The following is a 25899-nucleotide window of genomic DNA, read 5'->3' as shown; positions in this document are numbered from 1 at the left end:
TCTATTTTTTTAATGAATGAATGAATATAAAATCACTTCAATCAGAGAAAACATGGTTACACAATAACTAATTTGGTTGCTTCACTTTTTAATTGAATTAATTAATTTAACTGAAAAAAATGAATTGACTTATCATAGGACATGTGTCAGTGTTCTGTTTACATCATGTATGAGGTGTTCAGGAATGAGAAAAAATAAATTTCACATTTCATAGTGGTTTTAAACCATTTTAGTTTTATTTTAGAAGCACACATTTCACATAAACACTGGAATCATTCTAAAAATTCTAAAATGTAGAGAAGTTATTGAGAAAATGTAGGGATCTTTCTTCAGAAACATCAGCAACAGAGTAAAATTAACATTTCAACAATTAATAAATAAGAAATAAATTACTTAGAAATACTGTAGTGCAGTTATCACTGTACCCCCTCATGAGAACGTCATAGTAGTGAAAAGTAGAAAAACAGTACAAATATTTAAAGCTACCTCTAAAATAACACTAAACACTACAGGAGCATTATTCAGCTGTCTCTCCAAACTTAGAGCTTCCGCTCTGGGTATTTTACACAACTGACCCTGTTGTACCTCCCTATAATCTCCATTCAAGTCTTATGGAAATGCCATTGCTTGCCTTCCACCTTAGACATACTCCTTAAGGGGCACGCTGTTGGTGGTGATGGGTTTCGGGGGATCCAGTGGGGACGATCTGGAATTAGCAAAGCTGCGGCCCATGTAGCCACGTCTGTAGTGTCCTTTCTCGATGTAGGAGCAGGTGGTGCTCAGCACAATGCCGCTTATGATGAGAATGACGGCGGCCGCCCAGCCCAGATAGATGGCCTGGCCCAACTCACGTTTCTTCTGGATGGGTACGTTGGGGTTATAGAAGTCCTGCACCACGGTGTTGGCTGTCCAGGACACGGGGATGAGTACACACAGGCCTGTTAGGATGAAGAGCACCCCGCCAGACAGCGCTATGCCAGCCTTGGCATGGCGATCATCCCCGGCGCAAGTGGTGCACTTCATTCCGCAACAGGACACCGTGCAGGACAGCCAGCCCAGGAAGATGGCCACGCACATGAGGGCGCGGGCCGCCTGGATGTCTGGCGGAAGCGCCAGCAATGAGTCATAAGTCTTGCATTGCATGTGCCCAGTGGTCTGGTAGATGCAGTTCATCCAGATGCCCTGCCACACGATCTCCGAAGTGAGGATGTTGGGCCCGATGAAGGCCGTGACCTTCCACTGGGGCAGCGCAGTCACAGCGATAGCCATCACCCAGCCGGTAACGGCGCAGGTGAAGCTGATCAGCTGCATACCTGTATTCACCATGATGCTACTGTCTCTGTACCACCCGTCGGGCCACAACCGGGACGACACTTTTTCTCCTGCTGCAGATCCAGCTAGGGCTACTTGTCTGATTCCTCTTCACTCCCTCCTCCAACTCGTCGTCAGGTTACACTTTCTGTCTGCCCTGTTCGTCTTTCCTATTCTCTTCAGGAAGCTCCTTTCTTGAAGATTTCTTCAGACAATTTAACACATATGTCCAAACCTCACAAAGCAACTTTTCCAGCTCTCTTTCAAAGCCTTTGCTAGTGTTCTCCTTCAGTTCTTTACCATGCCAAATTTCTCCCTCTTTCTTTGAGGTAATGAATTATTAAGAAACAGACCAGTGCTATTGTTTGTCACAAGTCAGCCGTGGAGGACTCGCTCAACAACCCGCCTGGAGAACCAAAGTTTTTATCAAGGGTAAGCAAGGATTCTTTTTCCCCCTTGCATGTAAAGAAAAAAAAAAAGAAAAAAAAAAAAGATCCAGCTTGTCACCGGAACAATATTGCTCTGAACTACGATTTAAGATGGATTTCATTGAAGTGACCATCTAATCTCCTCAAAAAACAACTTTACAAATTAAAAAAAAATACAAGCTTGAAGTCAGTAATAAGTAAGTAAATTGTCCACAAACGTCAGGCTGAGGATGTTCCACTGTTAAATGGTAGAAAATTCTGCGAATGCAGCCGATACAGACTGGAGATGCCTCAGATAAGCAGGTGTTGATCAGTTGAGGGGATCCTCTTGTGCGCTGAAGAGTGTTGTCAATAGAAGCAGGAATACGCAGCCAGGACGCTGAGCCTCAGGCCACTTGAGGACAGACAAAGACTTGAAGCCACTCTTCTGAACAGAAAAATGGTGCCGATCTAACTGTTGGTCAGTCTGAGATGTGATCGTCTACTGAACAACCTTAAAGGTGTTCGGGATGCCAGTTGCTCCCATCTCCGGAAAACAGAAAGCACTGGCCAGTACCACCCTGTTCTTGAGAAACAAATGTGTGGAGAGCCTGTGAGAGGCAGTGAAACAGGAGAGGGAGGGCGAGCGCATGATCTGTAAATGGATCAATTAGCACAAAAGCAATCTAGGGGCCTTGAAAATAACAGTTCAATTATGTTATTTTTTTTTCATATCACTTTTAAAAGAAATGAGATTTCACTCATTTTGTTATTTATAAAAAATGGCAGAAATTGCTTATAATCATTGTAGGTGAATGTTTTTGCAAGAGAATGTGAGGGCTGAGGATGTGACCTGTAAAGCACAAAATATAATAATAATAATACTAATTTAAAAAAGCAATCTCTAGGAACTTTTTTTTTTTTTTTTTAGAGAAATGTGTGTATTGTTATTTTCATTTAAACCAAGTGTTTAGTTGTTTTCAAAAACTGTATTTTAAGTTTAGCCTTTATAAATGGTTTTAAAAGGTTTTTTTTATTCAGTTAAAAATGGTTAATACCTTTATTTGCCATTGTAATTACTGTTGTTTTTTAAGTGCAAAAAAAGTGCAAATCCTTTTACAATTAGTAATGAACAAATCTGTAAAATACAAATCTGTCACAGAATGTGTTTTTATCACAATAAATATGTATTTTTCTCGTTTCTGCCATTATTTTGAATCAAGTGTTCGGCTTTTTCCCCCCCAACTCAACTGGGTATGCTCTCAGTTTTCTACATGTAAATATCAGTGTCTGGGTTAATGAATTAAATATCAAGGATACAAGATCCCTGGTTCAAGTTTCCTTTTTTTATGCAGACCCCCTCTCCTTGGCAACAGTGGCCATGACAACAGGGCAGGAATTGAAATGAGCAGGGAGGATCAGGTGCAGGTGGGGGAAACACAAAAGACGGCAAGGACAGAACGATGGCCGGGACAGCGAGACAGAGCGCTTACATGTGCTTCCTTTGAGAATCCACATGCAAAAGGGCAGCATGAAGTGAAATGTGGTTTATTTAAACTGTTCAGTCACCTGCATCAAACAAGAAAATCATGTTACAGGTGATGCCACACATATTTATATGATTAATGAACTGGCAAACCTTTTAATATCATAAAGAGGGTTACAATGATTTCACAGACCATTATTCATGAAGTGGTAAGATTAAGGTACCTTGCACATGGAGCCCATGTTGCCCAGATAAGATGTCCAGCAGATAGTTAATCTCATTAGTTATTAAGGTATTAATTGTACATTGCATGACTGCAGCTTTTCCATATAAAATCAGATTACTGAATAATATATCTTTAATATTAAGATGATATTAAATGCATCTTACAGATGATTTTGAGTTATGTTTGCCAAATGGTTGTGGTAAATCCTCATTCAGCCACAACCCACATCTGGTTCTAGTGCACTGGGGATATGAATCCTCACCTGTCCTTTCTAAATTCCCAGAAAAACGTGACCTACATCCTTGAATTCTACTGTACAGACTCTGTCACTGCATATCATTACTGTATTGCATGATTTTAAGCTAATATTGATCTTGAGACCGTTTCATGGCCACACTATGCAATGAGGCCTTTATCAGTCATAGCTGTTACCCTTTGTTATGTTTATGCATTTGTTGGTGGTTTAGTGATCTGCTATGCCTGCCTTCTTAGTGTTAGGTGTATATCTCCTGATCACATAGGACAAACAATTTAGAACACTGTATGAAAACTGAAAAGGTTTAAATCACAGGTACTGGATTTAAAGGTACTGGAGTATTTCCTATTATAAGATTATGCTAAACCAAATATAAGATTATTAAACTTATTTCTAAACCTTTTTTTTTTAAAATTTTTTTAAACTAACTTCTTTCATTTTTCATTAATTTTGGTTCTTTCTAGAATGATTAGCAAAATTATCTGCCAAAAGAACAAGACTATATCAAGCTTGAAATTAGGTTATATTTCTAAAACTCTCATCTTTGGTTTATTGTAATTTTATAACAGGAAGCACTAAACAAATTTAACAAGATATTTTGAGTTGCCAAAATGTTTTTGCAGTGTAATAAAATAGCAGATAGTATATACGGATATTATTTACAAAATAGTTATTTTTCCCTTGAGGATGTTCTTATATACTTTAAGGAAATTTAGAGTCTTAAACAGTTCTTCGGTTTTACCTCTGGAGGAGCCCTTAAAAGGTTCAATGTTTTCTGGAAGGTTAGAGCACTTAATTATCTAATGAAGCCTTAAAGAACAAAACAATTCCATTTCCTGTTGAAAATTCATCAACAAATAAATGTATTCAGGAGGGTTTAGAAAGTGATGGTCAAGAACATGTGGTTACCACCAGCTGTGCTGGTAAACCCTGAAGCATCCTTCTCTTTATGGTAGTCTTTGACACAGAGATACACTATAAGGCTGAAAGTTTGTGGACACCTGACCATAACACTCATATGTACTTGTTGAACATCCCATTCCAGATTTATTCCCCTTTGCTGTTACAATAAACTCAACTCATTTACATTTACATTTATGGCATTTGGCAGATACACGTATCCAGAGCAACTTACAAAAGTGCTTTGAAGTCTCTATCAAAAATACATTCTGATATTGGCTCACTAGGTCACAAACTAGGAATATCATCAGTCCAAAAACTCTGCTGGGGGGGTAATAGACAAGGGCTCAGACAGTACTTTTTTCTTTTTTTTTTTGGTTTTGTAAGTGCTAACTTAAGTAACTCTTCTGGGAAGTTTTCCACTAGATTTTGGAGCGTGGCTGTGGGGATTTGAGTTCATTTAGCCACAAGAGCATTAGTGAGATCAGGCGCTGATGTTACAGTAGGTGAGGAGGTCTGGGGTTCAGTCGGTGTTCCAGTTCATCCCAAAAGGTGTTCAGTGGGGTTGAGGTCAGGGCTCTGTGCAGGACACTCGATTTCTTCCACTCCAACCTTCTCAAACCATGTCTTCATGGAGCTCGCTTTGTGCACAGAGGCATTGTCATGCTGGAACAGGTTTGGGCCTCTTAGTTCCAGTGAAGGGAAATTGTAATGCCACAGCATTACACAGCAAAGACATTCTATACAATTGTGTGCTCCAAACTTGACAACCGTTTGGGGAGGAATCACAAGGTGTGATTGTCAGGTGTCCACAAACTTTTGGCCATGTAGCACATCCATCGTGGAAAGTGACCTTGATTTTTTGTTTCTTCTTAACTGAAACTATCTATTACCATATTTGACTAGGTTTCTTGCTAATGCTAATCTCACCATTTTTCTTGTACGTTATACTGAATCATTAGAACTGATGTGCTGATACACAGCCAGCAGGCATCTGCAATTTCTATACATTTAACCTAAGAGACTTCTTATACTCTATACCAGCCTAGATTAATCTTCATTTTCTCATTTAAAATCCAATGGGTTTTAAGTTCATTGTCCCAGAAACTTTACACACTGCAAGACAGGACTTGCGAAATAGCATTCGTATCAATAAGAAAGAAGGACAAAGAGATGCAAAATAGGCGTAAAATACCAATTTATTACTTTGCACAATAACACGAATAGTCCCTGCAGGCTAAAAAAAAAAAAGAAGAAAAAATTAAAAAGGAAGAGGGGATTTTCTTTTTTTAAAATGTCAAATAGCAATACACCAGGTGATGTGGCACCCTAACAGGAGAGTCCAGAGGAAGCCCCAGCAGGTCAACAAGAGCGCCCTCTATTGCTACTGGACAGGTCACACAGCTCAAAACATTAAAATACAGCACAAAAGCTACACGCACAAAAAAAGAAATAAATTACAATACACTTTTGTCCAATAACAAATCTTTATATATATCAAAGAGGAGATTTTTAAAAAATCATGCTCTCTTAAAATCAGGGAAGTAGTGAGAAACCATGGGTCAAAAGGTTAAAAAGAGGTAATTCTTGTGTAATCCTGGAGTGTCTGGATGCTGCGAGTGTGAGCGTCATCAACAGGGCATCACAGGACTACAGAGCACAAGAGGGCCTGAGCTGAGCAGTCGTGTGGTATACTGTTGACTATGGGAGGGGGTGACATGCCGGTCTTGGTGCTCCCCGATTGAAGAAAGAAAAAAAAAAAAAGGAAAAAAAAAAAAAAAGTACCTCGTTTGAGTTGGAGTTTTCGTCAAGACGGGACTCGGCACTCCCTCGCAGCATCTAGCCTGACCCACAGGACTTACTGACGTCTGTGACGGAATTTTCAAATCTTGTCAAAAGAGACTGGTCAATATTGCTACCCTAAAAACAAGCAGTCTCAATTAATTCATACACCTTTACAGAAGTTATTTTTTTTTCTTTTTCTGAGACAATAAATATTCTGTAAGAGATTTAGGACAATACTCTGGCATGCAAGCAAGCAAAGTCTAAAATGTGTAGCTTTCCATAGAGCCTAAAGAGCTAGTCCACCAAATGCACATTCCCACTGATTGACACAAGCAAAAAAAAAAAACAAAACAAAACAAGCCCCACAGAAACATACATGCCCATGGGCAATCATACCAACAAACACATCAACGAGAAGAATTATAGCTTTATCATTGTTCTACATTTGAAGTATATTGCTGTGCCATAATAAGAAATTGGATTTACTGTCATTTTACGTTTTCATTTTCATTGTTCTGCCAAATACGGTACGCTGTGGGATCAACATTAGAAAACCTGTGTAGAAAGATGAAATTGCCCAACACCTTAATCCAGCTTATTGCAAGTGATGCCATTGCCCCATCCTTCTCAACAGGCTACGAATCGCGTCCTAAACAGGCGAGAGCTCAAACTCATTCATAGCAAACCTGTGGCTATATAGATGGTTTATTACAAAAGGGTTTTTGATGAGCTGCCCACCTGACAAGACGCATACAGAGGCCCAACAACACTACATAACCCGGGACAAGGCATGCCGTCAAATCAACCACACTAAGTCAGGTATTATCAAAATCAAAGGCAGTGCTTATGCTTGTGTCTCTTAGCAAATAATACAATGTTCGCATTTTTCCATCTCAAAAGAGGAAGAAGAGAAAAAAAAAAAAAAAAAAAAAACCTATACCTTCAGACTTTATATATAGATTATACATGTTCAACTCACTCACAACAGCGATAAACACACATAAGTAAGTGTAAAATTCAAATAATGGCCAACTATTTAAACAGCTCTAACTACCCCCCTGAGCCCTGATTGTCATTCATCCTTCCTTGTCTAAACAGTTTCCCCAGCAAGCCACTGTCTGACACGCGGGGGCAGAACTAAGGTCAAAGCAAAATCTTTGCCATGATAATTCATTACTTCCAAAACATAAAATCATAAATGATACCATCTGAAACCGAAAAAGGACACCAACCAAAGCACTTTGGGCCCCACAACCATGGACAGAATGCTACAACATGTTCAGCTACGAAACCGGATTCACCCAACACCATCGAAACGACTCCTGGATAAATTCTTTATGCAACTGAGATTCTGACGGTCTGATATACATAACAGCAACAATACAACAGTAACAATGACATTGACTTTATACACTAACAATTAAGATAACCACAAAAAGTTTTATATTAAACTCTTACAAATCTGACTTGAGTCTTATGTAGAAATGCATAAAAGGTAAGGGAGAGTGCTGTTATTTTTGCAAGCTTTGCCCTTTGTTGCCTACTACGCTAGCCTGTGATGGACCAGCTTCACGTCCATAACCATCCATGCACCTTGTACGTAACCATTCATACAAGGACGTACGTGTTTCTAACTTCGCCACAGACACAAAGGAATTTGTAGTAAGACCTCAGTGTCCTGGCCTGATGCTCCATCAGTCACACAGCTGAGACCATGGATAATTCCTGCTACACATAACCATCAGCTTATGCAATCCTGCAAAAATGTAAATCTACTGAAATAAGCTTATATATAGATGCGTCTTTTTTAATATATATTTATGTATGTGAAGCGCTATAAAATAAACTGAGGCATTTACAGCAGTTAACTCCTTGATTTTTCCCTTTACAATTCAGTGGCCTGCCATGAAACGTGTACACACGCGCACACACACACCCTACACACACTACAAACACGCGCGCACACATTCAAAAAAATGGGAGAAGAGTAATGGGTATGATACCCAGATCACCTCGCTTGTAAAAGACTGAGCGGAGAGAGTTAAAATACGATCATAAAAAGGACAAGTTTCAGCCAACAGTGGCCTGAGGTAAAAGTAGACAAAGTCCAGCTTAGCTGAGAGAGCCAGAGCTGTCACGACAAAAATGGCGCAGGTTTGCTCACACTCAGTGTATATTACAAATTAAAAAAAAAATAAGAAAAATGACATTCAAAACTGAAGAACTAAACTCTTAAATGGCTCAACTGGATTTACTCTGTGCCTTGGAGACTAGTGGTCTCTCAGTGCAGGATTGCTGGTGGGCAGTTCCACTGAGGGCTAACACTTGATTCAGACATGTGTCCAACCCTCTGGCTTTGGAACCGCTTTGGTTGTGGATGAAGACATAGAGAGAGAGAGAGAGAGACAGAGAGAGAGAGAGAGAGAAGTGAAGAGGGAGCGTAGAAGTGCATCTCCTGCTGGTTGAAGCAGTTAGGCGAAGTACATGGTGTGCTGGGTGTCATAGTGAATCTGGACTGCCTTGGCTAGGGCCTGAGGGTCCCGACCGTTACTCTGGCCTGATACGTGACTGCCCTCCGCACTGCAGAGATGCGAGAGAGAGAGAGAGAGAGAGAGAGAGAGATCTAGTCAACCTTCAGAGAAATATATAATCAAAATGACAACTGCAGCTGGCTTCTCCTCCATTTTTGTCCAGTACTGACACAAATAACTGAAGCTCTGCCCCAGACCATTTTCTCTTGGCTGGCAGATGGACACAACAGACCACTTTCTGTTTCAAATAATGATAAAAAAAAACAAAAACCAATTTTTGGTGCGAGTAGTCAACACATCATTAAACTGAATAGCAAGAGGTCTGTTTTTCATGGATACCAAAATGTCAATGTTTTACATGCCACATAACATATACGTAACCTCCAGACAACAGCGCATGTGAAACTGTGGCGTACCTGTCGTGGTCTTTGTCCACTAAGTGGTAGCGGGCGCGGAAGGCGACGAGTCTCGCGTAGTACGCTGGTGCAGGGATGGACACTGAGCGCGTACAGCGCACATATGTGTGGCACAGCTGGTAGGTGAGCAGCTGCAGCTCATCCGCAGTGAAGCAGTTGTCGTCCCACAGCACGTGGTAGTGTGAGGGGCGGCTGGTGCCCTGTAAGAAATAAAGAGTGAATTACGGACCGAGGGATAGAGGGATGTACGAGTAGATTAACAGGCAGGAAGTGAGACATACCTGGATACCAGCATGACTGCACAGGTAGAAGTCAAACTCTGAGGGATGCGTGATGGTGCTGTCCACCGTAGTGCCTGCTGGAACGTTACCGCTCTTCCCAACCTGCAGAGGGCGACATATCATTCAGGTTAAAATCCCTACAATACGACAAAGAACACATTTACGACTCAATTCTATTTAAAACCAAGGTGAGGTTAGCGGAACAGCTCGGACTCTAATCACTTACTCTCTCAGCTTTGTCGGAGCAGAAAAGTCGGGTGTGATGACGTTTTTGCACTACGATGTAGGTGATCCCTGGCCTGTAGTCCTCCTCCAGACTGATGCATGCCTTTCTGATGGCAATCAGCTCTGGCCATGCGACCTAGAGTACACACAGAGAGGCATCAGACACCATCACAATACTGATGCATCGATCTCGTACAGAGATCACATTCAAGAGCATGACGAGTGTTTGATCACTTGTTAGATGATATCAGGATACAATCGGTATAGGGACCAATTCCAATATCAGTATAATATTTCGAGTGACAAAATAATCTCAAACTTATTTCTCTTCACTGTTTTCTACTTCCCATAAAGCCACCAAGCTTTGAGGGAATCTCTTCATGACAACATTTCTTAGTTTCAGGTGGAGAAAAGGGCCTACCTTTGATATATTAAAATATACACTCACTGTCCACTTTAATAGGAACACCTGTACATTTATGCAGTTATCTAATCAGCCAATCATGTGGAAGCAGCACAATCCATAAAATCAGCTTCAGTTAATGTTCACATCAAACATCAGAAAGAAGAAAGAGTGTGATCTCTGAGTCACCAGATGGGCTGTTTTAAATATTTCAGAAACTGCTGATGTCCTGGGAACTTCACACACAACAGTCTCTATAGTTTACACAGAATGGTGCATAAAACAAAAAACATCCGGTGTGCAGAGGGTCTGCAGGCTGAAACACCTTGCTGATGAGAGAGATCAGAGGAGAATGACCAGACTGGTCTGAGCTGACAAGAAGTCTATAGTAACTCAAATAAGCACTCTTAACAACTGTGGTGAGCAGAAAAGCATCTTAGAAAGCACAACACATCAAACCTTGAGGTGGATGAGCTACAATAGCAGAAGACCATGTCAGGTTCCACTCCTGTCAGCCAAGAACAGTAATTTTTGGCTATCGTGGGCACAGACTCACCCAAACTGGACAGCTGAAGACTGGAAACAGACCAGGTTTTTTCTAGTTTGGGTGAGTCTGTGCCCATGATAGCCTCAGTTTCTTGTTCTTGGCTGACAGGTGTGGAACCCAATGTGGTCTTCTGCTGCTGTAGCCCATCCACCTCAAGGTTTGATGTGTTGTGCATGTTGAGATGCTTTTCTGCTCACCACAGTTGTAAAGAGTGATTATGAGAGTCACTATATCCTTCCTGGCAGCTCAAACCAAATCTGGCCATTTTCCTCTGACCTCTCTTATTAACAAGGCATTTCTACCCACAGAACTGTCACTCACTCAACATTTATTGTTTTCTGCACCATTCTGTGTAAACTCTAGAGACTGTTGTGTGTGAAATTCCAGGAGATACTCAACCCCAACCCACCCGTCTGGCACCAACAACCATGCCATGGTTAAAGTCACAGATCACATTTTTTCTTCAATCTGATGTTTGTTGTGAATATTAACTGAAGCCCTTGACCTGTATCTGCATGATCTTATGCACTGTGCTCCTGCCACATGATTTGCTGTTTGGACAACTGCATAAATGAGCAGGTGTACAGTTGTCCCTATTAAAGTGGATGATGACTTTAGATTATTTTACGTAATTCTGTGGTGAAACATTGCTATCCTGATGGGACGGTCTCTCTCAGGGTGAGAACTACCCCATCTACAGGGCACGAAAGCTCACCGAATGATTTGATGTATATGAATAGTATATTGATCTCAACCTGACTGAACATCCAAGGGAGATTTTGGACCTACGTGTTAGACAGCACTCTCTAGCACCATCATCAAAACACTATTAAGGGAATATGTTGCTCATGGGAAATGTCATTCATCCCTCCAGCACAGTTCCAGAGACTTGTACAAGCTATGCCAAGGTCTAAACAGCTTCAAAGTGCCAAAAAAGCATCACATCATTATATTATACACATAGGAAATGTTATACCTTATTAAATTTATAACATTTCAGAGATTTTCCCACTCTCCCTGAACATTTAAAACATGATTTCTTAGAAATTAGCTTGTAGCAACTTGAGCTGATCCTGTTCTTTGACTTCTCTGGTTTGTGCTGTGTATGACAAACTGCATTTGCAAACCACTGGAGATGATGCATTTAAAAGTGTAATGATGAATTTTCCATGAACTATCTAAAAGCTACTTTATCCCCTAACCAGCAAGCTGTCCCATCGAAATTGAAAATGTTATAACCTCTATAAATATGACCTATATAACCTTTATAAAATCAACACGATCAATACAAAACATCACGCTGTGTTGTACTTGCCTGCTTCATCTGTCCCTCTGACACTCCTCCACGATAGTAGATGATGCGCGTGGGCTTGAAGCGGGTGGACTTGTAGAACTGGATGAGCAGCTCACGCACCATGTTGGTAAGGTCCTGGATTACTTCTTGGCTGTAGAGCTGCTCCTGGGACAGGTCCTGCCTCGAAGTCTGAACCCGCACTGTGGCGCAGTAGCGACTTGGGTGGCCATCCATGCTGCCCACCACTGCTGCGATGGACGGCTTCTTCCCATCACCTGCTGGGGGATGAGTGACGTCGGCACCCAAGAAGATCACCGGTTGCTGGAATACAGATGGTCTAAAAGGGCACAGAAGGACGTACAAGGTATTTGGGGGTATAATTTGTTTTTGTTTATTTCTTGGCAGATGGTCATAACAGATCGCATTCTGTAAAATTAAAAATGACAGAGTGTAATTGTTTGCATTGCTGATTTCGGTATGAGTACTAAATCAATGCATTATCAGTGAAGTCAGTGACAAGAGTCTTTTGTGCAAAATTAGTCACTAGAATGAGGTAATTTATAGGGCCAATCAAATTCTTATTCACATCCAGCCTGCCTTTGTGTACCACCAAAAAATAATTATTTATATAAAGGATTAATTATGCAAGCCGGAAAAAAAAATAAATAAAAAAAAACGGAAGGAAAGAAAATCAACATTTAGATTATGTTGTCTTTGCCACAGTGCAATTGCTGCACACCTCTGATGGGGTACCAGAACATTGTTGATGCCACCCAGTTTAGCATTGATCTTGAGGCAGAGGTTGGAGAGTGTCTGAGGGGAGGTCTTCACTACATTCTTCACCTGGACACACTGGGTTGCCATGCCCAGCAGAGTATCTCCAACACGCTTCACCTCCGCTAGAAGACAAGAAACAAAAAGTTTGCTTCATTGATGGTTCAGCTTTCACTACTCACGCATACTTACACCTTGAGTCATTAAAACAACAAACATGAGGCAGAAGAGTGGCTAATGAGGTGCAGTAAAATGTTATAGCAGGCATTATTTTTATCCACAGCATCATCTCGTTTTTATTTCTTTACCATAGACGGGGGTTTTCCCAGGCAGGATGACCACAATGAGCTGCAATCCAACGTAAGACATTTTAAGGTGCTTGAACATGGGCTCAACACTGTCTGCTCCTTGGGCATACTTGCAGAAGCAGGGCTGGCCCTGAATGGGCATGCCTGCATCCTTAGAGATCTTCCTCAACTGGTCTGTGAAGCTCCTGAAAGTGGACGGGCAAACAGCTTAAAATTTGGGCTTACTTTCCCTAAAACTCGTTAATCTGATTTAGCTTTTAGAATGGATTAAAATCTATAAAAATCAGTTGGTAAACACAGATTAAATTAACAGCAGTGGAAAAGACAGCACTCACTGCTAGGTTTATGGAGAACTATTTAGAAGAGGAAAAGAATGAGTAAGAAAAATGAACCAAAATGACAATAAGGATGCATACGGAAAACTAAAACTCCAGTGTGGGACCGAATGATTTTGAGCACTGAGAGTAACTGTTCAAATGACATTTTCTCCACCTGACAACATTTACAAGCTCCACTCAGCAGGCTTCCTCAGCGTCATTAGTTAACTCGGTGCAGTGTAACGAGCGACATGGGAATGCACAGACTGGTTTTGTGATTCTGTGTCTTTTACTGGCTTTCCTCAACATGTTTTACTGGCTTTCCTCAACATGTTTCCTCAAAATACCAAAGACATGCTATGTTCAGTGAAGGAAACCAAAATGCCAAAATGGTTAAAATAACTGCATTACATGAGATTTATTTCATACACAGATAGCCTCTTCTGACCTCACTGTAGCTTTGCTTGGGTACTTCACTGTCTTGATTTAGCAGCAAAACAAATAAGAAACCCAACCTTTCAGGATGGAAAAGAGGCTTTGGTAGCAAAAAAAAGTAGACACTCACTTGAGCAAGTCCTCTCTGCATTGTTTCTGAGGGGCAAAGCAGGCCACGGCCCACACCTTGATTTCAATGCCTGCATAGAACTGCTTCCCCCTCATGTCCCACACACCCTGGTTGGGCGTAGCCACCGTCTTGTTCTGTGGAAAGAGTCCCTACACTCTTAGTGAAGCCCAGAGACTTATCACTAATAAAAGAAAGACATTGCTCAAAACATCACACCTATCTAAATCAACAACTCTCCACCGGCTGATAAACTGCATTATGTTTAAACAAGAATAAATCAATCACTAGGCAGAACAGTGTCCAAACTTGTTTTTTAAGCATGAAACAATCTATCCTTAACACATTTTACATAAAAACACACAGGAACTGAGCAACTCCAGTGTTCAGGGAATTCAGTACTCAAGCTACTTTTTCCTTTGCTTCAGAAGGGTAAAGAACATGACTGAAACACCAAGGATGTTTTACATTTTTGGTTGTTAGCTTTTAATATGCAGTAATGTAACATATAGACACTGAAGACTGGAGATGATCACATGTTAGAGTAGCAAGTGGTTAAAACATCAAGCCATGTTTGTAAATATGTGCAGTAAAATCTAGACATTTAATCAAAGATTCATGTTTTACCCAACATTTCACCCTAATTACAAATTACACAGTTAAAAGATTACAGCAAACCATTACAGCAAAAGTACTGAATGCAATCAATTAATGAAATGACACTGTGAAGTTAAAAATGAGAGATTGCTTTTCTCTTTACGTTTTATGAGCCTGCATTTCTAAACTCTGTTGAGAAACCTTTAAAAAAAAAAAAAAAAAAGGCTCAAAAGATTAATAAAACTTAAGAGCTGCAAATAACTCTTTGGGCAAACAGAAAAGCAGTCTTTCAAAAGCTCCATACGTTCTGGAGGAAGAGGATAAGACTCCACTGGCCAGTAACTCGAATGATCAGAAAAAAAAACTCATACAGCCAAATCTTTATAGCACTAATTCATTTATAAAATAATGACTCAAATCATGGATGAAATGATAATTTTCCACATTAGAATCAATAACCATAAAACAAAAAGCCAGACACACGCATGCATGCATGCACACACACACACACACACACCCATACGCAAATATCAAGTAAATAACAGAGGCTATTAAAAATGAGTCTTATCATCCTCCACTTGGTTAGTCCATTCACCCCACCACAAATCACAAACACACACACGCACACTCGCCTGTGTTTATGGCCCCACCCGTACTCACCCTGCACCCGTGCCCCAGTACTCACCCTGCCACAGTCCCTCCCAGTGTCTGTACTCACCCGGCCCCCATACTGCAGCATGGGCGCTGGGAGGACCCGCCCCGTCACCTCCGTCATGTCATTGTGCACCACGATGCCAAATTCTTTCAGGTAGGGGTCAGGGCCACCCACCATGCTGTTGCTTTTGACCTAAAAAAAATAACACAAAACCATATAAATTCAGGGGTAAACAAGAAAATCCTAGCAAGCAGAAAGAGAGAGAGAAAACTGTTTTATCCCAAAAACCCTAGTGTATGATGGTGGATGGGATAGCTTCATGCTAACAGCATACATTTTAAAAACAGAGTGAATGAACTGATATTTAAATGCAGTCTGAGGAACCAAGCTTACTTTTATATAATTATTACAACATTAACATAAGCCATGAGCCTTATGTTTCACATGATAAAGTGTCTACAGCTGTAGTGAAAGATATTTACTGCTGTACATTATTGTAGATAAAATATAAAAATGGTCTTTACACTCATTACTGACAAGAAAGAAAAATATCAGTCAAATCAAACTACAAATTAAAAAAGAAGACAAATTTTCATGGCCTACAAACTGAAAGAACATTTTAAAAGGAGTACATTCTTTGCTGCACTTTTATTATAACAACCTGTTGATACAGAAAAATACTCATGAAAAATATTTGCACGAAAGGAATTTTTACACTCTCAACCCATTTTAATTTCCCCCACTCGGATACAGCCAGATATTTTGTGGTGCCACATAGACTAATCTGATCATGTGATACCTTCTAGTTGCACACTAGAATCCAAATACACACACACAAAAAAAATAACAACAGTAAAATAAATAAAATAAATAAATAACAAGACAAATGTCTGGTGTGATCATTACTTAATAATAAGCCACTCCTCCTTTTTTTGCCATCCAAAAAAATGGCAGTCCAACCTTCTTGTTTTCTACTGGTTTGCAAATTCAAAGTTCACTTAGATAAAGTTGGTGTAAAGCGAAACTAACTGCTACCCAAAAGAAATGCATCTTTCACCTTCCTCTTTCTTTCATCTGCTGCTTTAGCTGAAAAAAACGGCTCCTGTATTGCTGTAGCAAGGGGTAAAAAAATGAACAACTGAGAGATCACAAGTACATTTAGTCATTATGTGTAAGTTGGCAGCTTCCACGCATCCAGGACATTTCTGTGGTTGATAAATGAGGACGATTCCTGAGAGACAGGCAGCTGTTACTAACTTACAATTAATAACCTTATGGTAAAATACTTGATGAAATACTAATCACTATTTGTGACTTAGAATTAACATTCTCTCTGACAAATCTTTGACCAGGTCTGTTAGGAACAATATGTATATTTATTAAATTCCAACATTACTGCAGCAGACAGTGGTCGCCATGTTTTCCTAGCAGGCGTTGTGAATGACAGCTTGTCGGCATTTTGAATTATAGATTAAAGGCACATTAGAAGTGCAACAACGTAAATCCTGAGGGAAAATAACTGCTATTTTGTATAAAACCTCAACCATATTAGCATATTATGCCTTCTCAAAGATAAAGGGTAACCAGAAATATTAAAGTCTTGTTAAGTATTCAGCTGCAGCAATGATTTCTGTTCTTCCGCTGATAGCAGGTTATAAGCTTATAAGTAAACACATTCTGTGTGTCACTGGCAAGTTGTGAGCGAGATGGCACATGCAGCAGTGACTCACTCATCCCATTCATTCATACGACTGTTATATATGAATGGAAAGTGAACACAGAAATGTTAAACATAGGTTTAGGACATTTTTATTTCTTCTCACTACAAGCTGCCATTTTAAAATTACAGCTTTCCAACATTGTTTTCCCTCTTTTTCTTCCGTAGACTCATTGTGTATGCATTAGGTCACATGGTACAACATCTATGGTCACTGATCACAGTGAACGAAGGCTTATTTATACTTGCTGTTGACGTCGTGTATGCAAGATGGCCGCCTTGCGAATCCTGCGGTCACTTGGCACGTCGACTGTGCACATCCTCAGAAATTTTTGTGACGTTTCCACGTGGTGCAATACCAACGTAAATATTGGAGGTAGTACAGCACCAAGCAGGAAGTTTTAAAGAGAAACGGAGCTCGTCGGTCTGTTTAACATCACTGTGATTAAAACTGCTTTGAAATTAGACTTGGAAAACAGATGAACCGAGATGCTCTGGCTCTGGACGTGCCATCTAGTGGACGTTGCTTTTAATCTTCCAAGTGTAAATAAACTACGCAAGCGAGTATGTGAACAATTCCAGTTGCATAGCAGCTGTGTACACACATGTACGCGTGGTAAAAGTGAAGTATATTTGCACCTTAAGAAGGAATAGTGGTGCACTCTTTTATGCAACGGTTGCACAAGAGCAAATGCTGCAGAATCAATTCTGTTCTCTAAACAAATTGCACTGAGATCACATTTTTAAATGCCCTAGACCCATGGTATTTTTTTTTTTTGGTTGGTAGTTTCAGAAAATCGGTTATGACTATAATGTAGTACTGAATAAATTTTATGCAATAAGAAGGAATCTTCTTAATACTGTCCTGAACACCTTTAGGAACGTCAAACTGCATAGTTAAAAAAATATATATAAATACTGTGCCAGTTCTGTCACAGTCTGAACTACTGAGTGACTACGGATTTAAAAGAATAGTGCAGTGCAACTCACCAGCCTGCTGATCTCCTCTTGGCGGTCGGGAGCTGAGCGGGCTGTGGCTTTGATCATGGTGGAAGTCTGGTTATCAGTTAACTTCTTTATGCAGCGCTGGCCTGCCACAATATTACAGACCTGGAGCAATGGACAAAAACTGAAGTTTAGATGTCCATGAAAGAATTATGATACAATTTCAAATATGGAGGTGAATTATGGAGGCTGGTATAACCTACTGAAGAGGATCCATATTTTCAGGCAAAGCGTGTCACACCATAGAGACGGAACTGTGGCCGTACAGGTTGGAGTAGCTATTGTTTCTCTGGTGTATTGCTTCATTTTGTACTTAAATTTAGTACTTTTAGTACTTAATTTAATTTAATTCCAAGATCTACAGTTTTAGACATCATGCAGCCATAGTTGAAAATGCCCTGGAATAAATAAAATGGCTCACCTCAAGGGGAAGGTATGTGTGCTTTTGTTCCTGCCCCACCTGAAGGCAGGGCAAATGGGGGTATTTAAGTTGTAGACTGTATTTCTGTTTGAAATATTGAGCTACGGTACATTCCATGGCTTGTCCATTTTCTAGCTGCAAGGGAAACCTGGCAAAGCAAGAGTTTTATTCATTACAAGAGTGAACGTTTAAAGTTTAAAGTTTCTTTTAGGTGTATTGATAATACTGGTCCTTATTTCCCAATACAATAATCACTCACTGTCAAGGTTGAATTAAAAAAAACTATAATTTAAACAGAAATACTTGAAGTTTAAGTATTAATTTGAGGGAATGCTTATACAGGAAGCTAAGTCTGAAATGTGTTAGAGAGACCCACGTCTGGTGGCTGGCTGGGCGGCGGGTGACATTGCAAACGCGGTACTTCCTCTTCATCTGTCCACAGTGCGTGACCTCCACTTTCAACCCTGTTCACACAAACACAGACATAAACGAAAGCATGTCACCAGGCCAACAACCGAGAAAAACAGAGTCTTGAAACTATGCTGGGTCAAAACCGAAACACATTTAATATTCAAATAATTCCCATCACATACAGTCAATGACAAGTTTGTGTACTGGTTCACAGCGGAGCTGCCGACTCACCTCGGATCTCCTTGGTGAACTTGACACGTTGGGAATCTGTAAGGGGCTTGGTCTGCTCATTAATGTTTTGGATGTCTAGAACCTCACACATGAACTCAATCACTGGCTGGGCACGGTAGAATGCAGTGGCTGAAACTACGGGATTGGGAAATAAAAGAATGTATACAATTATAACAACAATCATTATTAATTTTCACTATAAGATTACAAAGAAAGAAATAAAGGGGACAACCGCAGGTCCTGTCAAAGACCTCTTACCATCGATGTTGAGCATCATGTTCCACATGGCTGGACGAACAGATTGATGGAACCCAAACCACACCTCCCTTCCTCCACCTAGCGGATGGTAATAGCCTTCAGGGGGAGAAAAGAAAGAACGGCCTACAGGAGTGTACCTGCAACAAAGTAAACAATGTGATATTACATAATCATTAACCAGTGCATTTACACACATCCACCTACACCCACACCGTGGGTCACCAACTCAAACTGAATCTAAATTTTTTTTGCATGGAAGATAATTGCATTGAACCTCAAACAAACTCAAGCCCTCTTGTCAAAGTTACATCCAAAGCCATACCTACAAAAACACATGTCTTGCAAGAGGGTGAGCTTTCTGAATTGAACTTCAACAAATATTACCAAAAGTGTTCTGACTTTAACCCCAATATTAAGCCCATTATATCATACCGAGCAAAAATGAGCCTGGGAAAAACAATTAAAGGATTTTTATTTTTTTTTTTAAACTGGTCTGCTGTTAACTCTCAAAGTGCATTGCTAAATGAAAGGATGAATGTTAATTCAGGATAGCATTAGCTTGCCTCATGGAGGGAAGGTGGCGTGTGATGACATCCAGGGCCTGCACGGAGTCCTCAGGAACCTCGTTTAGGTGACCTGACAGAGCCTCCAGGAGCATCTGCAGACTGACCACTGACACCCACTGCAGAGACACCTTAAAGGTCTGATCCTTCCCTTCACCTGGCAGAGTCACTTCCAGATCCACCTGAAACATACAAAGCAGTGATGATCACAGAGCATTCAACTGAAATGAGTGCAAGCTTGTGCGAGTGGACATAAAGCAAGTAGTATTCATGAGATAAGGTTGAGTACTACTTAAAGGTGGCAGCATATTTTCAAGCAACGAAAGAAGTGAACACAAAAGCACATCAGCCGTACATACTGGTGTCCTATACCCAAACAAACAAACAAACAAATAAATAAATTCAAAGCATGCAGTTGAAGGACAGGTAGCAGAACCCAAAACACAGCTCCAAAACTAAACTGTATTTCTACCACCTTTCCGTACAAACTGGCCTGAAACACCCAAAAGTATTATGCTTTTATTTATGGAGCCACCACTTCATATATTCCACACGGGGACACACGCTGGCAGCATCTGTGTGTGTCCAGTAAACAGTTCTGATCTTTTTTGGATGTAACAAAACCCAAAACTGGAGTAAACCTGATCAAATATTATGAGGTGGCTACTGTTATGATCGATAAACAGCAGTTCCCCGATTTGGGTGTTTTGAAAGATAGCTCCCGAGCATCCACAGTTCCACACGGCATCTGTTTGAGACCAATTCGAGTGAAGTAGCTGAGGTTGACCAACCGAGGAGGTTCATACAAATTACTATATTAAATGGCCAAAAGTATGCAGACAAATGACCCATTACAACCATATGTGCTTTTCGAACATCCCATTCCAGATTTAGTCCCCTTTGCTGTTATAATAAGCTCCACCCTTCTGGGAAGGCTTTCCACTAGATTTTGAAGCGTGGCTGTGTGGATTTTTGTTCATTCAGCCACGAGAACATTAGTGAGGTCAGGCATTGATGGTGGGTGAGGAGGTCTGGAGGAGTCCTGTGTGCATATGTGAGTACAACCCAAAAAAAAAAAAAAAAAAAAAAAAAAAAAAAAAAGGGCAACATAAAGGCAAACAGCAAAAAGAAATGGAGAAGTGTGTGGTATATTTGAGTTACCCTCGAACATGTTTATGACGGTGCTTCCACAACCACAAGCAAATGTGCAAATAGCTGACACCATGTGATATTTAGACCCATCACAGACAGTGGGATGTTTCAAAACAAAAGACACTGTGTTTAGGAGTTCTGCTTGGAGGATCACACACACAGCATTGAACAAAAGACATCTTTTTGCATTCAAAAGTGCCTTTTTGATTGAAGCGGAGTGCCAGCTTTAAGTGACAGCTTACCCTGTCTCTCCCGATGGGCAGTGGCTGAGCCGTGTACATGTTTCTCTTTCCATCATATCCAGGCTGCCGGTCCCCAAAGATCTGCATCTTGAAGTGTCTCACCATGGTGTCGACCACCTCTCTGCACACAAAATGAATAAAATACTACTGTCAAAAAAGTGATATCAAAACAATCATCATAAGCATCATCATCTCTGCTCTCTGATTTCTTCCTTTTGTAGTCAAATCCTACCTGTTGACCCGCCGGGGGCGTTTCTCCGGCTTGATTTCGATGTCATAGTGGTAGACGTCGATCTTGGGGATCTGCACCTGGAAGTGATTGGCCAGCAGGCGAATCGGCTTCCCCACCGTGCCAAAGCCAGGCCGGCGCGGTGGCTGGAAAAGGGAGGTAGGAGCAGGCGGGCCTACAGGAAACATACAAAAATAACTTGATTTTTGAATAAGGTGGGGGGAGGTGTGGGGGGGATTTATACTGGACGCAGTACGCTGGTAAAATAACAAAGGCTGGCCATCTAGTATTTAGACAAAGCATGAGAACACAGACAGAACACAAGATATTGTCTTTCTTTTTTTTTTTTTTTAAATGTTGAACATCATAGAACAATGACGCCCAATTACCCGCACGCAAACCCCCCCCTCTTCGTTCTAACGTACAGAAGCCACCGAACCAAAGCACAGACAGTCAGTCACACACAGCAGCAGGACCATATGGAAAACAATTTTGATGTGCAATTATTCTCAACAATGAGATATGAAGCACTGGAGATTTTCTCACGTTTCAGTGAAGCAGTAGATGCTACTTTGGTCCTTCTGTTCACACTATAAAATTATTCCCTTTCTTGCATTAAATTTGGATGTACAATATGTCATTGTCTTATCCTCTAATCTACTGTGCATTCAACGTGGGGGTACTGTACGTTGTCAAGGGGTGGACGCTGTAATGCTTTGACAAATTGGAGAGGTCAAAACCCGTGGTGATCCTACACGCTCCAGTTAGCACAAATCCACAGGGGGTACTGTGGTCCTCTGTGGCCCGTCCTCTGGGCTCCTGAACCAGCCTCCTCCTCCTCCTCTTACTTTTATGTAGACTATGGCTGTCAATATCTTCTGGGCACCTATTAAAGAATTCAAGCTTTTGTATATACTAAATGGACGCATCACTTTTTTCCTTTTCACTTCCAGTGGATTTCTAACATTAACATCTTCAAAACTGCTGATGTTTGTAGTGATTTGTAATTTTACATTGTTGTACTTTTATTGTGTATTTTTCCACTGATGACACACACCTCTGCATGCATGCCAAATCATGTATTTTTTAATTTTTTGGCATTTACGAAATAAATAACGCATCCATCTGGTGTGTAAATCCCTCCTAAACCTATTTAATTACACCTTTCTGAATCATCCAAAATAAGCTTTTTGGTCACCAGACATTGGCACTTTCCTTACAGCTTTTCATGAGGTGTTTCTGCTATTAAGTATTCTGGCAACTCCAAAGTTCCTGCATTGGAAACTGGCATGATTGGCTGAAGGTGAGAAGCGGATGGATTAAAGTGTTGAGTCAGTAATGACACTGAGCACATGGCGAGCAGTCACTGCCCGATCACCTGGATTACATTACTCAGCACGGTGTACCGCTGAGCAGGAGGATCATCCTTGACACCAGGAACACAGGATCTTACCACAGTGAGAGGACAGAGGGAATCCCCATGGCTTTTAGTTATAGAGAAGATGACAAATGTTCCTACAGGATGGCATTATGAATTTTTTGAACGTTTTGTTACTCAGCCAAACAGACAACCTTAGGGACAGGATAGCTCCAAAAAGTGTTACACCACTTTTATTCATTAAAAATATAATTTAATATAATAAATAAATATAATAAAGATGCTAAAACTAGAAAATACTGTGGATACAAGTCTACCAATTAGTATCAGCACACTTTTTTTTTTTTAAAAAAAAAAGCAGTGGTGGTGGGGTGACAGAAATGTGGTCACATTATCTGCAATCACTGTCTGCTACTTACATGCTGAAAGCGTAGGAGGTGCCATAAGGGGCAAAGCCCTGAAATATTCAGGAGCCTAGAGCTCGACAAGGACCCTACAACATGCATCTTAACTCAGGCTGGTGAAGAAAGATGGGGGGCCCAGTATAACCTTTTTTCCTAAGTGGGCCTCATCCATACTTGTGTGTTTCCTAAAACTATGTCAACTGCCCCCAACCTCCCCCCACCAGACCATGTACCATGGCTAAAGTCTGAACTAACATCTGAATAAAACCTCAACCTACGTGGAATACGAGCATTTAAACGAATATCAGCCACCGTGCTTCATACGATGGTGTGTCTGGGTTATTCATATACCTGTCATATGCTGAGGTATTCTGAATCATTTGCAACAGATGGCTTTGTTCTGTAATGTGGAAGACCAGGCATAAACAAATACTAATTTACTGTGCGTCCCAACACTAATGGTCAGGCAGCAGTCTTCAAATTATGTCATTATCATAAACAAATCATTAAGTAATCCTGCCTCTAATTACTAAATAGTATAAAAAATATTAATACTTCTAGTCTGTCAAAGAATAGCTCATCTCTCCATCTGATTTATAATGCGAAGTGGAAATTTATTACCGTTCAAACATTTCACATCGAGATCAAAAGTCAATAATAAAGTCCTCATAGGTGAAAAGTGTGAATTAATTTGGATTTATCAAATAAGGACAAAAGTTCACATCCATCAAGGTTGTCTGGAGACCCTCTAAGTTTCCAAACCTGAGTTGAAGGAGGAGTGTACGATTTGGAGGCATAAATAAATCAGGAAGAATGGGCAAATATTAGCCATGCAATCTAGAGGAGTTAGAACAGATATATTAGGAGGGAAAAACAAGTCACATCTATTACACCTGAGACAATCCCAAAGATGGTGGAAGACTTAAATTTTGGCAAAGTGTGGACACAAAACATCAGAAAATATTTCAATCAATCAAATTTAAAGATGGAAACACACCCTTTCGAACCTTTCGGTGCTCCCATCACTAATATCATACACTCTTTAACCTGTTTTGTGTGATAATAATGCAACAGCTTAATAAAATCTTCCTAATAAATTAAATTGTTCTAAAGGTATGGATTTTTTTTTTTTTGCACTCACAAGTACAAGATGCATGATCAATTTAAAACATTTCAAAACTGCTGCAAGATCATCATCAATTTCAAAATGTGATCTACAACTTGCAACTGTAGGATCTTTGTGTGTGTGTGTGTGTCATGTAAACTCATTTCCCAATAGATTTAATACTGGACAGCTCAATGTGCTGCTAGGACATGTGGGGTAAAAAACGAGGGAAAGTCCTGGATAACTCAGTCTCCTGGACAATTTATGAGACAAGTGAGAATACAGATGCACCATTTTTGCCTGTCTGTGACATTAATACACTCAGGATCAGTGTGTTTTTCTAATACAGTGGTATATAAACACACACACTCCTTCCGCTTTTCTCAGCCTAAAGCTCAGCACAGTGAAGGAGGAGTGTTTACTCTCACTCTTTAAACCTTTCTACATCCAGGAAGACAAAACCTTCGATGAAAATGAGGCTTTTATACCAAATTGAATGCCATTTTGTCCGCATGGAGCTTAAATGTTGTTGTTTTGTAGGTGGGCTTCTGAACAGGCGTCGACGTTAACACCAGCCTGAAGCCTCTGTGTGTGTGTGTGTGTGTGTGTTAGTTGACCGTATGGACAACACTCAGTCAAGCATCGCTTTATAAACATTCACAAACCGAGCACATTCTCACCATGTGCTTGACTGAAGCAGGTAGTAACACGCCAGTTAGCACGTCGAAGAAACTGACGCCGAGTCTCACTGCCTCAGATATTCCAAAAGCTTCCGTATTTTGAGAGCTAAACGCCACTTCCTTTTACAACAAAAGCCTCCGAAATAAGTAGGAAATGGCAGCAGACGACCAGCTACCTAACTGACTTCTCTCCCACACACACATACACGCACACATTTGTGTAAACAGACCAGGAAGAAAGCTAGCTTCTTGGTTAAATCCCAATCTTCGTCGCCACGATACCGTGCTGCCTTCCGCACTGCTCTGTGTGTGTGTGTGTGTGTGTGTTACACAATAAATAACTGTCCCGACGTCACACACACACACATACACACACTTGTTGGCCTTCTGATTAAGTATTCACCTTAGCAAACAACTATATTAAATAAGCCAAAATAGTACAGTTTTGACAAAGAGACGCAGCTGCTAAGTGTGTTTGTTTTCGTTTTTTTTTGTCTCTGAGGCCTACAGCAGCGCAGCAGCCAAGCCGCGGCCCACAGTGACGCGCCTCGCCGACCTGCGCTGCACTGTCACCGGGCACGGGCTCCTCACGTTCACCGCTTACCGGGTCCGAGCGCTTCCATGGCCGAGGGCTCTCTCTCCGTCTCTGTCCCGGCCTGGCGGCTCCGTACCGACACTGAAATTGGGGGCGGTATCTCGAAGCTTAATGTGGCTAATTTAAGAACTGGAAGGATTCGTATCCGTTCAAGGATCTGCGCGCTGCGTTGTCTTCGGTGTGATTTAAAGCAGATCCATGGGATTTGTAACTGAGCATGCGTGAGA

At 40.7% G+C, this 25899-nt stretch overlaps 2 protein-coding genes across 3 annotated transcripts; both read right to left on the bottom strand.

The window, feature by feature from the left end:
- Positions 1-254: 254 nt before the first annotated feature.
- On the bottom strand, positions 255-1757 carry cldn35 (claudin 35). Its single transcript, XM_026929921.3, has one exon. It carries the CDS (start codon positions 1324-1326, stop codon positions 640-642), a length of 687 nt encoding a protein of 228 aa, XP_026785722.1. The 5' UTR covers positions 1327-1757; the 3' UTR covers positions 255-639.
- A 4010-nt stretch (positions 1758-5767) lies between these two features.
- On the bottom strand, positions 5768-25850 carry ago4 (argonaute RISC component 4). Of its 2 annotated transcripts, none has more exons than XM_026930118.3 (18): positions 25682-25850; positions 21514-21685; positions 21282-21402; positions 19888-20069; positions 19325-19461; positions 19067-19201; positions 18801-18888; positions 18425-18572; positions 17989-18108; positions 15312-15473; positions 14033-14166; positions 13151-13335; positions 12808-12967; positions 12090-12405; positions 9826-9960; positions 9600-9701; positions 9319-9518; positions 5768-8951 (listed from the first exon to the last, which is right to left on the bottom strand). In XM_026930118.3, the coding sequence occupies exons 1-18, from the start codon at positions 25698-25700 to the stop codon at positions 8843-8845; spliced, it is 2625 nt and encodes an 874-aa protein (XP_026785919.1). In that variant the 5' UTR covers positions 25701-25850; the 3' UTR covers positions 5768-8842. The 2 variants fall into 2 exon arrangements, with proteins under 2 accessions (XP_026785919.1, XP_026785920.1); XM_026930119.3 differs by having other exon boundaries at positions 15345-15473.
- Between the last annotated feature and the right edge of the window lie 49 nt (positions 25851-25899).

Source organism: Pangasianodon hypophthalmus, chromosome 23 (assembly GCF_027358585.1).
Source record: "Pangasianodon hypophthalmus isolate fPanHyp1 chromosome 23, fPanHyp1.pri, whole genome shotgun sequence".
Lineage (NCBI taxonomy): Eukaryota > Metazoa > Chordata > Actinopteri > Siluriformes > Pangasiidae > Pangasianodon > Pangasianodon hypophthalmus.
This window is presented reverse-complemented; position numbering and strand designations above follow the sequence as displayed.

Excerpts from the sequence above, each read along its gene's own strand:
- cldn35 (XM_026929921.3), bottom strand. The coding sequence starts at position 1,326 with ATGGTGAATACAGGTATGCAGCTGATCAGCTTCACCTGCGCCGTTACC.
- ago4 (XM_026930118.3), bottom strand. Across the intron at positions 19,462-19,887 it reads CGCCACCTTCCCTCCATGAG|GTACACTCCTGTAGGCCGTT; the intron begins GCAAGCTAATGC and ends ACTTTGTTGCAG. Across the intron at positions 18,109-18,424 it reads ACACATACCTTCCCCTTGAG|GTCTGTAATATTGTGGCAGG; the intron begins GTGAGCCATTTT and ends CCATTGCTCCAG.